This window comes from Prionailurus viverrinus, chromosome F2, assembly GCF_022837055.1.
Source record: "Prionailurus viverrinus isolate Anna chromosome F2, UM_Priviv_1.0, whole genome shotgun sequence".
NCBI classification, from domain to species: domain Eukaryota; kingdom Metazoa; phylum Chordata; class Mammalia; order Carnivora; family Felidae; genus Prionailurus; species Prionailurus viverrinus.
This window is the reverse complement of record NC_062578.1, coordinates 80,733,963-80,750,116: the sequence shown is the minus strand read 5'-3', so window position 1 is coordinate 80,750,116 and position 16,154 is coordinate 80,733,963. Positions and strand designations below refer to the sequence as shown.

General features: G+C 51.6%; 1 protein-coding gene across 11 annotated transcripts in view; it reads left to right on the top strand.

Annotated features, from left to right (window-relative positions):
• The window catches only part of PTK2 (protein tyrosine kinase 2), a 258,431-nt gene that overhangs the window by 157,112 nt on the left and 85,165 nt on the right, over positions 1–16,154 (top strand). For all 11 annotated transcript variants that reach the window (XM_047842378.1, XM_047842374.1, XM_047842376.1 and 8 more), the window contains 4 exons: positions 2,923–3,030; positions 4,588–4,705; positions 9,835–9,865; positions 12,076–12,128. In XM_047842378.1, the coding sequence (XP_047698334.1) occupies positions 2,923–3,030; positions 4,588–4,705; positions 9,835–9,865; positions 12,076–12,128 (310 nt within the window). The remainder of the gene's footprint in view (positions 1–2,922; positions 3,031–4,587; positions 4,706–9,834; positions 9,866–12,075; positions 12,129–16,154) is intronic.

Sequence of the window (16,154 nt, the reverse complement as noted above, 5' to 3'; positions counted from 1 at the left end):
CCTTCCCTGCGGTGCGGCGGCGGGCGGGACGGACATCCGCCACTCTGTCACCCTCACGGGCCGTTCAGTCCGGCAGTGGGATCGGATAGGAGAAAGAAGACCGGCAACGAGAAAACAAACATAATCCGATTGTGCAAGAGGTGACTGACGTGAGCGTGTGTGTGTCTGGTTGAGAGAGGGCGGTCAGCGTCGGCCCCTCCCCACCCTGCCTCCTTGGCAACAGATCTTGCTTAGGAGCCTCTTGCTAACCTGAAGAAACCGCGGAGCGTGCTGCGCACATGTAACCTCAACAACTCTCCTTCCGTGTGTCGGCGCACAGCCAAACGATTGGCAGACATAACAGAATATTCCGACACTTAGTAATGAACGTTTTCATCTGAGGGAGGGTGACCAGAAGCCCTCCCTTACAAGTAGTACCGGGGAGCGATAAGGGAGTTATGGGCCGACCCTGGGGGATAATGTCAGAATGAGGGAGGAAAACAGTAGGTTAACAAGAAAAGGAATCTGATTTTCATGACTTAAATTTCTCATTTGCTTTAGAGAAAACTTTTTCATTATAAGATGAGTATTGTTATGTAATCACTTAGTGAAACTAGTTGAGATGTCCCTCATTTCATGTGTCAGCACCAGCTTAATGACGTTGGATTCCTGCTCTGTTGGAAGGAGCCTCATCTCCCCCCTTACGGATGTGCGTGTGCGGGGCCAGCAGGTCAGATACCAAACAGAATTTCTCCCCATAATGTCATTTTCCCAAATGGTGAGCACTCATAATACAGTTTCAAAGATAGCAAAGTACAGTATTTTCTAAATGACACGTAAATTGTATTCCTAGAAAATTCACTGCGGAGCATACTTTGTGTTTTAAAATAGACTTGGGTTCAGGGTGCCTGGGTGGCTCAGTCGATTAAGCAGCCGACTGTTGATTTCAGCTCAGGTTGTGATCTCACGGTCCGTGAGATCAAGCCTCACGTCGGGCTCTGTGCTGACGGTGCAGAGCCTGCTTGGGATTCTCCGCCTGCCTCTCTGTCTCTCTCTCTCTCTCTCTCTCTCTCTCTCTGTCTCAAAATAAATAAACATTAAACAAATTTTTTTTAATAGACTTGGGTTCTAGAATCCGATTTTTCACCAACATGAACATGCCACCAGGACACTTGAAAGCCATTAAGGACACAGGACAGTCTTCATCGTGAGGGAATTTCCTATGCATTGTATGACGTCCCACAGCCCCAGTCCCCATTTGTAGCCCGCATTCTTAGCCAACCAAAACCAACTCTCTGGGACACGGTTCTGCCCCAGTAAGACTAGAGTGCGTCCAGTGACGATGAGCTCATGATGAGAAATTAGGTCCAAGAGGCAGGCGGACGGCAGACCGGGTGGGGGTCCGCTTCCTTTTGCTGGCGTTGTACCTGTTTGAGCAGGGGACTGTCAGGCCTGACTTACACTTCGAAGTACCTCCCTGGCTTCCGGGTGGGGTGGTCCGTGAGGGGACAGGCACAGACCAGGGGAACAGCCGTGGGGCTGATGCTCTAAGCACGATACGGAACTGTGACTGCACTAGAGCGGCAGCCGGGAGGGTGGAAGGAAAACGCGGGGCGTGGAGCTCGGCCGGGCGTGGGTGAGGGAAGGAGGAGCCAGTGAGGAGCTGCAGGCGGAGCCTGCTTGTTGGCTCTGGAGCAGGGTCGAGCGGTGATGCTTGTTGCCATGCTGGGGAGGACTGGAGGGGAAGCAGGTGTTGAGCGCGGATCCCGTGGCCGTGCTGTTCACAGTCGGTCCCCTGCGTCAGTGTGGGGGTGCGAGGCGGCCGGACACGCGTCCCGGTTCGGGGCTGGAGGTGGTACTCGCACCACGGGGCCGGCTGGGGCTGCTGGGGCGCCACAGCTCCAGGGCCCTTGATGGTTTACAGAAGGAGCAGAGGAGAAGCGGGAGGACCTGGGGAAGGCCGAGGAGGGAGGCGGGGTCCCCCGAGGGCAGGCGGCAGGCGGCAGGCGGCTGGGAGAGGAGAGCTGCCCGCTGCCCTGCTCGGAGGCCTGGAATGGGAGACCAGGAGGGCCACCCCAGCCCGGTCCGTCGGGAGGCCTCACGGAGCACACCCCGGCCTTCACAGCAATGCTGTGAAGATGTTCTGCTGTGAAGGGAGCTCGCTCCAAGTCACTGCTGGGCCATAATCCCCACTCAGTCCCAGGGGCAGAATTTGGGCCAAGGGGGGGCGCTTGGTGGCAGGGGCCAATCCGCACGCACTCCAAGAGAAGGAGGCTGGAATCAGGCTAGTTGCTGTAAATGAATGTGTGGGGATCGTCACGGCAACGTGGGCATTGTCAGGAAATGCTAGAAGCGGCAGACGGGCATTTGTTTTGTCTTAAGAAGAAAAGGGTTTGTTCTATTTGGAAAAATGAAGTCTCTTTGGGCTCGTCTTCCTGAGAAGGGTCTTTGGACCCCTGCCATGTGTCTAGCACCATTACAGTCAGAGACTTGTAGCTGAGGGTGCTCTCAGGGCGGGGGAGGGGGGGGTGCACAGGCCCCTCCCTCTCTGGGAAGGGAAGGGAGTTTCACACGCGGTTCCCCCGCCCTACCCCTGGGCCAGTGAGTGAGTCAAGTCAGGGACTTTCTCCTTCCTTCTCTGGTAGCTGTGATTCAGTCTCCCAGCTCTGGGAGAGGGAGCGCTCCTGGTCAGTGTTTAGGAGCACGGGGCACAGGCACATCCCTCACCTTGAGGTGCGAAGACGGTTCCCAGCGGTTCTAGGACTGCTCCTCGGGAGGAGAAAACCCCACTGGGGGCCGCATGCACGAGCGGCCTCTCCCCAGACGCAGTCTTTGGGAGGAGGTCCTGGGGAGAGCGGGATGGGGTGGGGACCGTGACAGTGTCACAGAACACCTGCCAGCAGTCCTTACCTGGGGTCCAAAGTGTTTGCCTTTTCTCCCAAGCCCACACATCTGGCCGACTTCAATCAAGTGCAGACCATTCAGTATTCCAACAGCGAAGACAAGGACAGGAAAGGAACGCTGCAGCTGAAAATCGCGGGCGCCCCCGAGGTAAGGGCAGAGTTCTTGCGGACCGCCAGACTCCCAGCTTTCTCCTGTGTGGGGGGTGTTCCGTCCCAAGTAGTGACGAGGACGGCAGGTGACAGCTGGCAGAGTCAGGAGCAGCGTTGTCGAGATGGCTGAAGGTTACCGTGAACTACCAAGGAAATCGGCTTCTTAGGGTTACATGCAAATACACATACCTTCGTCAAGCGGCGTCATTTCCCAGACCGCTGTATGTGACGCTCTCTGCCGGGGTCACCGAGACCGCGCAGCAGCCGCTCTCCTGCCGGGGGCGGGGGTTGGGGGGGACCCCACTGCCCTGACGCTTAGCCCAGAAGCCAGGAGCGACCCGGGTCGTTCTCAGACCTTAGCGAGAGAAGCGGTTTGGGATACTTTGTCCCCGTTTCCACGGCTGAGGAAGCCGAGCACGGGCGGCGGAGCTGGGGTTCGTCCCGGAGCCCCTGGTCTTGGCCCGCATGCCGCGTGGCGCAGTGGAGACGGGTGTTGTTTGGAAAACACGGCATCAGGTGGCCCCCGGACGAGCGAGAACGCTCGCGTATGAAGGAGTCTGGGCGACCGTTGGCACAGGCAGCTGTGCTTGTGCACACAGCCCGGCCTGGACCTGTGTCATCTGCTCCGTGCGGCGCCCGGGCCCCTTGGGCGGCGGCAGCCTTTTCTCACACAGGTTTCTTGGCCACGCTCCTCGCTTGTGCTTCCTGCCTGGGATCGGTGGCATTTTTGGGGCTCTAGGAAATGCCTTTATTCTCAGACATAAACCGATGAGACCCTAAGATCTCGAGGCTTTATTACAGATTGAAGTTTCCTTACGGTAGCTCGGTAGTGTCATTTGTCACCACTGTTTTCAGACCTCCCCCCACCCTCACCCACCCCATGACATTCAGCTGAGCGTAGGGAAGGTCTGCGGCCCCCGGAGCAGCTGGTGACAAATGGTGCCCGGGTTAGGGCATCCTCCGAGCTCTGACCGTCTCCTGGACGATCTTTAATGGCAGGTCTTCAGGAGGTTTGGCAAAATTGCAGGTTTGATACTGAAAAGAGTGATTTCTAACCTCAGGCAGAATGTGCTGTGCATGCTAGAAATAGTGACATTTTTCTAGTTTTCATAAGTATTAGAAAAATTATGATGGATAATTGCTAACAATCGACTCCACATTAGTTTAGTTCCTAAAATAAGCCATACTTGAAATACGCTGATTCTCTAAATCCTTCCCTTAGTTACACTGCGCCAGAGGGGCCAGACATTCTGAGGGAAAAATTTTTTTTTTTTTTTTTTTTTTTTTTTTTTTTTGCCTCCTTTAGTTCTAGAAAGTGAATCTCAGTTTAAGTGATTTTTCTCTTTTTGTCTGGGTGGCCTTCTGTCACATATCCTAGGAATAACGTCCCTAAATATCAAACTTCCTTTTTCACGCCAACCTTACGACAAATCTGTGTTGCTGTCACTCTTCTCTGTTTCCAAGTGCATCTAGGGGTGTGATGTCATAGCACAGCTGCCCCTTTGGTTACTGGGAAGAACAATAACCCCTCTTTCCTGGTCTTTTCCCCTTTGAGCCTCTGACAGTGACAGCACCGTCCCTGACCATCGCCGAGAATATGGCTGACCTGATAGATGGGTACTGCCGGCTGGTGAACGGAGCCACGCAGTCCTTTATCATCAGGCCCCAGAAAGGTGAGGTCCCGCTTCCGCTTGAGCGTCCCCTGAGCTGCTGGCAGGCTCACCCCAGCAGCCTCTGCTCCTTCTCGTGGATCAGTCTGTGCGTGTGAAGAGAAGACAGGGACTCAGCCCAGCAAATCTGTATGCTGCTTTTTCTGGGGAAGGAGGGCAACGCACAGCCTGGGTCTGAACGGAACTCCGGGGAGACAGTGTTGGTGTTCAGGCTGTTGGGTTCGAGCAACACACTGGAGCACTCTCTAGGCCACTGTCAGTGTAAAGACACTTGTAGGATCACGTTCCGGGTCCGTTTGCTTTCAGGTATCCTTTGTAACGCGTGTTAAATAAAGCATCTTTCCTGTTTTTTCTTATAGAGCTCAAAAGCTTAGAGAAAAGAACAAAATTCATTCTCAGGCATGATGTATAAAGTCGATGATTGGAATGAATAACTGGCCTGGAAACAAGGCTCTCTCACCTCAAAAGCGATGTGGGGTTTTTACAAGGCAGTGATAATGGCTGTTTGAGAAGATTTGGATTTCTGAAATAATCCAACGAAATGTTCCCAGCAGGATAATAGCATAGTGGTAGCAAGACAGATTTGGGCTTTAGAATTCTTATCAACTTGTGGGTTCGAATCACGACTCCTCTGTGCTGCCGTCTGTAAATTGCTTAACCTCTCTGTGCCTCGGTGCTCTTGCTGTAAAATACAAGACACAGAGTGGCACCTGTCTTTTATGGTTTAGGGAGGATTAATGACCTCATAAAAGGCTGGGAGCTGTGTCCACCACATACTGTGGCACGTAAGTCTTAGGATCGTTCCCATCACACTGCTAGCTGCAGTGGGACCCTGACACATTGTGGGAACCTTGACTTGGACCGTCCTCACGGCGTGGTAGGTGGGTCCACAGTGGTGCCCACAGAGCAGCCGGCACAGTGGCGGGGGGCACAGGGCCCTTGCAGCTCTCACCTCCCTGACCAGGATGGTCACAGAGAAGGAGTCCCACAGGGCTGCGTGCCCTGTACGGGGGGAGATAGGAAAGCACCAGGAGGGCAGATGGGGAAGTTCCGAACTCCCGTCGAGCCGCAGCAGAAAGCCCAGCCCGCCCGGCAGCCGAGTACCCCGTGTTGACAGCAGTTAGAGGGAGCAGTGGGGGCATGTGAAGCAGTGGAATCATTGGAACCTTTGTGTAAAAAGTTAGTGTCCTGATGTGCTCTGGAAACAATAGCGAAAGCCACAGCCAGAAAGCCGGTAAGGACACAGCTAATCAGCAAAAATGTTTGTAACACCATGATCAGACCAAGAAAACCTATTCATTGTTTTTTTTTCTTTCATAGTAGCTTTCTTTGTATGAAAACAGTTGCTTTTAGGAATGTCTAAAGGCCACTGTTTGTCAGAACTTGTGCAGACACAGACTCTTGGCTTTACATTTCGTGCTTTAACCAGGGGTATGTACCTTGCAAATATGATTTAAATGTTTTAGGGAAACTCCTTTCCGTGAAATTAGTATTTTATGAAAGTATTCAGTGTGACATATTGCCTGTCTCCTTTTTAGTGAATAATTTAAAAAATGTTATGCTGATTTCCCTAATGTTCTTTATCAGTTTGTCAGTACACACAGAAATAATAACATTCAGACGTTCAGTATTAAATAAGCCGGCCATTCCATGTTTGAAACGTCAGCATCTTCCTGTGTTGGTGTTTCCTTGGCTTTTTTTTCTCCTTGGGGATCAACGTTTTGATATCAGATCTTGTGAGCTGTGATGCATTAAGTTCCTCATGCGTATGACAAGAGCATACGTGAAAATATTTGTCATAAAAACCTAGTAGGGCACTGGCTGTTAGCAATTGTATGTTGTCTTTACAGAGTGAGATGTTAGACTCAGTAACTTACCTGATTCTCAATCCCAGCGTATTCATTTATTACACAGCTGTTTTATAATAGATGCCTAAAGTGAAGATACATTGCCTAACGGAAATAACTGTAAATCAAACATTTAAAAAATTTTTTTTAATGTTTATTCGTTTCTTGAGAGACAGAGACAGAGCGTGAGTGGGGGAGAAGCAGAGAGAAAGAGGGACAGACACTCAACCTACTAAGCCCTGTGAGCGCCCCAAAAGAAACCTTTCTAAAGCTGCGATATGGGGAGGAAGATGTCTGTGACACAGACACCAGAGCATTAAAATCTGTTCTTTCTCACACGTTCTCCCAGCTCACGAAGACAAGCCAGGATGGAAATAGGCTCCTCACGGAAGGGGGACACACTAATGTCCAGTAAGCACTGGACACAAACGAGCCAGATCGCATTTTGTGTTACTAGTTTGGTAAAGTGAGCCATCGCGGAAGATGTGCCCTTGCACTTTGTTGGCGTCCATGCTAGCTGTTGGGGCTCGTTGTCTGCCTCCTGGAAATCCTCCTGCAAAGTTAGACGCGGGATGTTCCCTCTGCGCTGTTCGTAATCACTCAAAACCGGAAACAGCGTGAGCGTCCACACTGTGGGAATTAACCGCTGGATGAGGGAGCATGCACCCCTGATGCAAACAGTGATGAGATGGTGGTGATTTTGTGCTAAAAGCCTACAGCACGCGTGTGAGTGTGCGAGAGTGTGTGTGTGTGTGCGTGTGTGTGTGTGTGTGGAGTGAAACCTTTGTGTGTTTATTTACAAGAATAAAGGAGTCCGGATGTCTGGGCGAGCTCAGTGACTGACTGTGGACAGTGAGCACTCCCGGGGAGGGGGCAGGGGGAGGTGTGTTTGAAGCAAAGGGGGTGGGGCTACTGCCTTTCCACGTTACGTACCTTTATGATTTAGATTTGCTACGGTGTGTCTATACTGTTTAACTTTAAAAAGTAGATAAAAACTTTTATTCGAGAGTTAAAAGCCAAATGTAGGTTCATAGGAAGATCCATCCTTCTTCCTAAAGAATTTATTCAGACAAATAACATACCCCCCCCCCCCCCCCCCACGAACGACTCGAGAAGTCCTATGTGTGCGTTCAGCTTTGTGAATTTAAAGGAATGTCCGAAATTAACCCCTGGAACCGGGTGTTTCAGGCGGTGAGTTCTAGTGTTGAGTATGCTGCCGCTGATGTTGTGTGTTGCCGCTTTTCTCAGAGGTCTGTTACTTTCAGATCTGTTCCTTCCAGAAAGTGCTCTGTTAAGACCCTCCACTCGTCAGTCGGCTCATTTACAGCCTGCCTTCTGCTCCTGCCCGGCTGCTTAGGAAGCATCTGTGCGCCACGTGTTTATTAACTGGTCTCTTTCTCTCTCCAAGGAAGCAGGCGTTCCGACAGGGGGTGCAGACGGCTAGAGGGCACGCTGACGTGTCACTTGGAAGGCCGTTATTAAACGGGCAGTGGTGGATGTGGGCGACATGCGCTGATAGCAGCCACGGGTGTTCTGATAGGAAGTTCCAGGAAGTCCACTTTGGCCTCCATGCTGTAACTTGGTTATGTTGCTTGAAACTTGAGGCTGGGAAGTCGGAGTGAGGAAGCTTGCGTGGAATCGCCGTAGCGCCCTGGGCGCCACGCAGAAGCTTCGTGCGCTCTGTGTCACTCATGTCGCGCAAGCGTCCGTGCAAGTTAGTCTGGTTTCTGTTTTCTCGGTAAATAGACAGTTGTTCAGAAAGAGTCACTCGGGGCCCAAGGCTGATTCAGTTTTTGGTTTACCGAGTGGTGGTCCGAGAGCCGTCTGAACACAGGGTACCCTGCTGAGTGTCCCGAGACACCCGTGGGCAGGTTCGGTGTAACCTTCAAGCGGTTCTGATACGTGGGAAGTGCCCTGTAATGAGGCCAAAGCCCCAGCACGGCCGCCCGAAGCCGCCTGGGGTGTTGCAGGAAGGGCTCCTTTGAGCTCAGATCGCACTTGGGTTGAGCTTTAAGAAATTGAGGAATTTGGTGTTTCTACCAAATGAGGAATTCTTGGTATCTCTACCAAGAAGGAAGAGCTTCTTCCGAGGGTTGGAGGGTGTGAAGGCAGCATGCTGTGTTCAGGGAGATACGATATGCAGCCACAGAGAGCAGGGAACAGCGGAGAATGGAACAGGAGAGGCGGGCGACGGAGCTGCTGGGCTGGCTTGTAGGGCACGTGCAAGGGCAGCGAGTGCTAAAGGGGCCCTGGGAAGGCGGCAGAGAGATGGGGCATAGGTGGGCGGACACCCCAGAGAGGGAGACAGGGAGGTGTTGTGTGTCCCAGCAGAACAAAACAGTGCTTCGTGGGACAAGCAGATGTGCTTAAGTTTCATCTTAAAAGCCATCGAGAAGGGCGCACAACGGGCTCAGTCAGCAGAGTGTAGCTCTCGATCTTCTCGGGGTTGGGAGTTCGAGCCCCACATTGCGTGTACAGATTGCTTAAAAATTAAATCGTAAAAAAAACCCCAAAACGAGACACCACAGTTTTAAGCAGGGGAATGACTTGATGAGTTTGTACTTGGGGAAGATTATTGTGGTAGCGACTTAGGTCAGGGGTGGAGTAGAAGACAGGATTAGCTCAGTGCCTGTCAGATTTGTCCACATAAAAGACGTTAAACTGGGGACTGCGTGTGCTTCCTACTTCACAGAAGGAGGGTGAGGGGAGAGGGTCTCCCCCAGCCACCAGACGTAGCCCTTTGCCTCGCTGTGATGACCTCCAGGAACAAGTCACAGTTCCTGGAGCCGCGAGGCCCCAGGCATTGATGGGAGGTGACCCCCAGTAGAGGGCCCAGGTCGGGGGCTCAGGTTCCTGGGCTCTGGTGCATCAGCCCCTCTGCCTCTGCACAGCCCGAGGATTTGTCTTCCTTTTATTTGTGCTTCCTGTACAGATTTTGGTGTTGCGACTGGTGAGCGTTTTTATCAAAGTACAAAATGTCCTATGGTGCAAGTCACATTGACTTTGACCGGAAGACAGTCTTCATCCTTTAGAGCTTCCTGGGAGGGATGTCTTTCCAGCTCTGCTTTGTTTTGATTAGGCGGTACCTTTTAAACCATATGCACCCCCGGTTGGTTTGTGTGTGTTATAAATATTGAAAATAGACCATGAAAACCGCATAATGACCTCCTTAATAAAGGGTTATTGCTAAATTCTGGAGGAAGACTTCTTCTCTGATTTCTGCTCATAGTCTTTTCAAAAGAAATAGAAGGAACCTCATCTCTCTCTCTCTTTTTTTTTCTCCAGAAGGTGAACGGGCTTTGCCATCAATACCAAAGTAAGTGCCCTTTGTGCATTTTGTCACTTAGTCGTGTTAGAGACCGTGTGGGTTCCATGCTTGATTTTCCATTTGCCTGAATAACCACATTTCTAGGTGTGCGACTAGGGAAGTAGGAAACCAGTATTTCCAGAAAGAAGTCAAATCAGCTGTCATTCTTGCTTACAAGGGATGTGTCCTTGGGCCGGCGAGCGGGACCCTGACCGCTCTCCTCTGCCGGCCACGCTAGGCTTGCTTCACCACTGCCCTCACTGTTCTAAAGCTGTGTTGAAGTTTTCTTAGTTACTGGAGTAGACTGTCCTCTCTCTACCTCTAGGCCATCGTAAGTGCTCTTCTCCCTCATGGTCCACTCTCCCTCCAGCCTCCTTGACCCCGCTCCACCCCTGCTCATCTTTCCGGGCTCATCCTGCATCACTCTCTCTAGAAACCCCCCACGATCCCCCAGTCCTGGAGAGCGTCCCCGTGTGCGTGCCCATAACACCTTCTGCCTTGCTGTAGTACTTCTCCCACTTTAAACATACTATCTTTTTGCTTATCCACGCCCCGTGGTCTTGTGGACGGCCAGGGACACGTGGCCTTGCAGACCTGGCCCTGGAAAGTATGTGGCACGCAGGAGCCACGCAGTAGCCGTGCGGGTGAGTGGGGGGATGGCCGAGAGCAGCTTTGGGCTTCCAGGCAGTGTCTTCACAAACTCAGTGATATTTAACAGATCCTCACTGATGCCCCACATTAAGCCACAAACCAGTGCCCAGAATATCTTCAGATGTGGAAAGTCTGTTGAGATGACTGTGAGGGTTAAGATATGCAGAATCGTAAACGTGGATATAAAAGCGGGTGAAGAAGGTAGTAGGTCAGAAGTGGTAACAGATGCTGTAGACACCGAACAAGTAAAGCAAACCTGGGAAGAGCAGAATCGCCACGAGTCACAGAGCAGCAGACACTGTGACTGCTGGTGCTCTGGAGGCGGCGGAATCCGCGCACTTGTGGCAAAGCTGATTCGCGGCAGCGCCCGGAAACGCGGCGTGGCCGAGGAAGCCCCCACCCCACCCCCCCCCCACCCCCCCACCCCCCCCCCCCGCTCCTTTGGCAGCAGCACGTGGAGGCCGACAGTGAACCTGCTCTCGGGAGCACACGCACCCTTCCCTGCCGGGCGTGGGGTTCAGAGAGAGTTTTCCTGAGTCACGTAGCTGCAGTGGAAGAGAAACAGCTGATGTGTTGCACAGCAACTCTGATTCCACTTAGAGGATCGTTAGGTCTCAGCTACGTCGAGCATTCAGTCAAAGGAGCCCAGTCCCGTGGCTTTAGGCTATGATTGCTGATCATAGAGGCCACACAGCCGCCCTCGGGACCTTTCCAGTTCCCCAAAGGGATCGCCTCAGTCCCCTTGCTTCCTAGTGTAGATTCTATGTACAAGACACGTCTTCTGTTCAGTGCTTCTGTACTGCACGCTTGCGTATCTGGAGAAAGTCGTCTTCTGTAAAAACAGCAGAGTCACTTTGGCATCTGAAAAGTCTGGGTTCCTCTTCTTTCTCTGTGCTTTGTGTTTTCCAAAATTTTTAAACGACCTACACTTGTATTTTTTAAGTGTTGCTAAAACATGTGGCCAAAATTTTATTTTATGTGTGTAAACATGCAAAACGCAAGTGTTGGTGAGCCATTTCACGAAACAAGCAAGCAGATGTTGAGCTTACGTTTTTTTTCAGGCTGTACGTAAAAATACATATTCGTGTACTATCTGCTTTCTTACACGCACTAAATTTAAGAAGGACCAGTTATACTCCAGTTTCTCAGATGACGTTTAGGAGTGCAGATTTCTTTTCCAGGTGTTTTTTCTCCTGGAGAAACCCTATAAATGTGGGGCGGTCCCTTGCAGTCTGGCATTTAAGTGTGAAATTTTACGCAGCCTGCTAACCACTGGCCAGCGAACGGTGTTGTTGTGCCAAAGCCACCGTCGGGAGTGGCTTTCTCAGCGCGGCTCAGCGTTCCTTCAGTTGTCGATTCTTAATTCCTGCCTTGTAGACCAGTAAAGCAGTCTGACTCCTTTAAATGCCTCAGGTAGTGCAATTTAATCTTCTAAAAATCAGCCTTGAAATGTCTGGTCTCCATGGGAAGCGGCAGCGTCCTGATTACAGGCGCTCCCTGTCTGTCGGCTCGGCGGGGGCTCGGCCTGGAGGGCGCGGCACTCACGGCTTTGCACCTCTCTGTTACAGGCTGGCCAACAGCGAGAAGCAAGGCGTGCGGACACACGCGGTCTCCGTGTCAGGTGAGAGGCTCCACCCGGAAAGCCCCAGACGGCGGCTGCCCCACAGAGCCTTGTGCAGACGTAGGAGCAGCCTCGTCTTTACTGCGGTCGGTCTTGCTAGAGCAGCTTAGAAAACTGAACGGTCTGACTACCCAGGGCTCCGTAACTTTACCATCATTGAATAGGTTTAAATGTGGCTCGCAAGTTTTCTTCAGATGAGACGTTTATGGATAATGTCAGATTACTTCCAAGACTGTATAGAATTCCAAGTTATTCTTCAGTTGTGATGTCGTGTTCGTTGTGTTTAGAGTGAATATTTTTAATTTTGAACTTGCCGTTATAATTTATCTTTGCAATTCAGAATGTAACAGAATATACTTTGTGTATTTATTGTATTTTTGAGTTCAGGAAACGTGAAGTGTTTTTAAGTGGTTTTTGTCTTTCACAGTTAACATAAAGTGGTGTTTGAATATTGCTTTTTGAAAGATATAGTTAAGATACTGGCACAATCAGTATGTTAACTATTTGCTGGTGTCATGAGTATGGTGTGCTTTCCTTGGTATGTTTTCAAAACATATGTGCCTTTTTTCCCCATTTAAAAATGTGGAAAAGAGAGGAAAGTGAGGGCAGGAAGCATCTCCTGTGGACCCACGTTTGCTGTCTTAAAATACATACACGATGGATACATACATCTGTGTGCACGTACGTGTACACGTGCATGGGCGCACATCTAGTCCGTCCTTGGCTCTGCGTTACATCTCTAAAATGGTAGCTTCCTAATAACTCCAGTGTCTGATGATCTGATTTAGAATAAGAAACCTAATTCCTATTAGTTTACTTTCCCTTGGGTTAATCTTCCCGAAATTTAGTTTTGTGCTTTTGCCCAGTCGATGACTGTATTCTTTTTCTCATGTTCCAGCTTACAAATACAATTGCTTACTTTTGATCGTGCACAAACACCCCACAAGCCCTCTGTCAAGAAGTGTTTGTGCCCCCGCCTCTATACACTTGGCCAAGATCCTCTAGTGATGAGCTGTGTGACAGATGTGTGTCAGAGCTCTGCTGTTTAAGAAATCATGGACCGCTTCCCGACGAGGGGGAGGGCGTTTTGAGTACAGAGCTTGTACCCTGGGCCTGCGTCAGAAGCTGGTGGGCTGCAGGGCTGCCGGAATGTTCTAACACCACAGTCGATTGTGCTTGCATGCTGCCTTCCCCGACGCTCCCTCCTGACCCGGCAGTGGTGCTGGGGCGCTCAGGGGTGCTCAGCATTTGCACCTGTGGGCCCGTCCTCGTCCAGGCCGTGGTGGGCGGCAGAGACGGGGCAGATGTAAACCAGGCCCTCAGGGAGTCTGTACTCTGGTTGGAGAGACAAAAGCCCGCCCGGTGCAAGGTGGTGAGCGTGGCGAAGCAGTCAGTCTGTGAGCAGGCCTGGATCCGGGAGAGCCAGCGAGCTGGGCGGCCCCGGATGTCGTGCAGGGTGTTGTGTGGAGCAGGTGAGGGTGGGCGGGGCGGGCCCTGTGTGCCTCAGCGCCACCCTCCGTCATCCTGCCGGCCCACGGCCCTTCCCGCTGAAGGCAGAGCAGAGGTGCCCTGTTAGGCGCGTCAGGACTCCACAGCCCAAGTGACGTAAAGTGGGGCCTCGAAGAACCTCCACGTCTCCTTTCACGTCTTGTTCCTTCTCCTGTTTTCCTAATCCCTTTGAATCAGGGTCCTCACTTGAGGCTTTGAACCTCTGTTATTAGTGGCTGATCATCCTCGCACGCCCGGGTCTTACCTCCCCCTGCCCCCCCCCCCCACCCCCCTGCCCTTGATCATTCTGCCTTCACACTTCCCTGTAGCTGTCCCGCGGCCCCGGGTCTGGCCCGGGTCTTCACGGTTCCCTCCTAGCTGTCCCTCGGCCTTGGGTCTCTACCTCAGTCTCTTCTCCATGTTGATTGATTGCACTGCTGTCACACGTGTTTCATTGAAATTGGCAGCTTGCCGCTCAGAAACCCGAGTTGTAATTTACAGTCAGTCAGAGTTTAGACTCGTTAGCTCAGCCCTCAGTGGCCTTCCCCCCACCCACCCGACATGTTGTTTTCCAGAAAGTGGGGGCCTGCACCCCTCCGTACCTCCTCACAGCTGTTTTCAGCCCACCTGTGCGGTCCCCTGGCCCGGACACTGTTTTCATCGTCCCGTGTCAGTCTTTCTGGTCCTCAGAGTCGGTGGTCCTGTTTCCTACGTGGCTGTCACTTTGGGCATTTACAGCTACAGGTGAAGAACGGTCCTCGCTGTCCAGGGATATTTAGCGACAGCACCGATGGCTTCGGGTTTCTGTTGACCCTCGGTCATTCCCCCTGCTGCTCGCCCACATCAGTGGGATTGGACCACGTCGGTGGGATTGGCGTGTTCGTATCTTCCACAGAGGCTGAGGGGCCTGCCTCACACTTAATCCAGAAACTGTTTCTCCGATACCTAGAAAACCAGTACTGTTTGTACACCCCGAGGGTGCTTCTTTCCCTAGCAGCCTGGAAGCCCTACGGCACCCGAGGGAGAGATCCAGCTGCCCCGGTTCCTGCACAAGCCTGCACCTGCTGCCCCCACGGCGAGCCCGCTCTGCCTCCAGGCTCCCGGGTGAGGCTGCGGTCCAGCAGAATGCCAGCCATGAGCACGTGCTTTTGTGTCCTGCCGTATCTCATTTAACCCGTGGCACACCCTGGCAGATGGGTGTTGTTCCGGTCGTACATTTCCCACTTACGGTAATTCACTCAGCGAATAGTTCCAGACGCTGGGGTCTGATGGTGAAAACGAGGCCAGCCCTCTTCCCTTATGAGTTGACAGTCTACGGAGGAGACAGGCCAGACATGCTGGATTGAAATCAAGCAGTTAAACCAAGAGCAGTGAGGGAGAGGCTATTTAAAATTCTGGTCGAGGGGCTCCTGGCAGGGTCAGTCAGAGGAGTGGGCAACTCTTGATCTCACGGTTGTGAGTTCGAGCCCCATGTTGGGTATAGAGATTACTTAAATGAAAAACATTTTTAAAAAATAATAAAACTGGTGAAGAAAAGTTTCTCTGAGCAGGTGATGCGTGGGCAGGTAACTGAATGAAGGGAGAGACAGAGCCGTGCAGACAGGGAGACGCGGTGCACTGGGCCCCGGAGCAGGAGTGTGGAGCACAGAGAACAGGGGAGGGCCAGACGATGCCGCAGGTGCCCAGACTCGGGAGCTTGGCCAAGGTCACACATAGGCAGCAGGCGACAGGACTCTCTTTACCAAATGTTCACTATAGTCCGCACGGCATTAAACCTTCACGTGCCTTATCGTTCAACCCCTGCGACAGCCTTACGGGGTCTTGTTCATCCCCCCATTTCACAGATACAAGGAAGGAACAGTGAGGAGTAAACAAACTTGTTCAGGGTCACGCTGCTTGAAATTGGTGGACCTAGGATTGGAACTCGGGTCGTCACTGCCCTCGAGGCTGTGCTCGTGTAGGGGAGTTTCCCTGCTAGATGATCTTTGTTAAGATCACAGTTGTAATTGATGTTGAGTATATGGAGAATTTATCTTTGAAATCTGGACATTTCCTTATGAAAACAAACTTAATGCCGCCAAATGTGAAGATTAACCAGATTCTGAGGGCCAGAAGTAATTTTTTAGCCTAATTATTAAGTTTTTAGGAAACACGTGCATGTTATAGAGCTGAGTTAGGACTCAGACCTGAGAGGCCAGTGCGTGCACGAAGGGGTCTGCGAGTACCACAGGGAGGGGTGCGGCCTGCATCCGTGACAGGGCTTGAGCTGTGTGCGTGTGTGTGTGCAGATTCTCCAGGAATACAGATATTTCCAAGGAAGGGCAGTGAATACAGCTGATTTTGAAATGTGTTTGAAGGCATAAACTCTGGTTGTTTTCTTTGGATGCTTTTTATATTTTAGGGGCTGTTTGTTTTTTAATAACCAAGCCCTTCATCAAGCCATAAAACCTTATATGACCAGAAGTAGAGGGTCCCATGTGGTGATGATGCCACCACATTATGAACAGGCTCCCGTTGGATGTTTAGATTACTTATAAT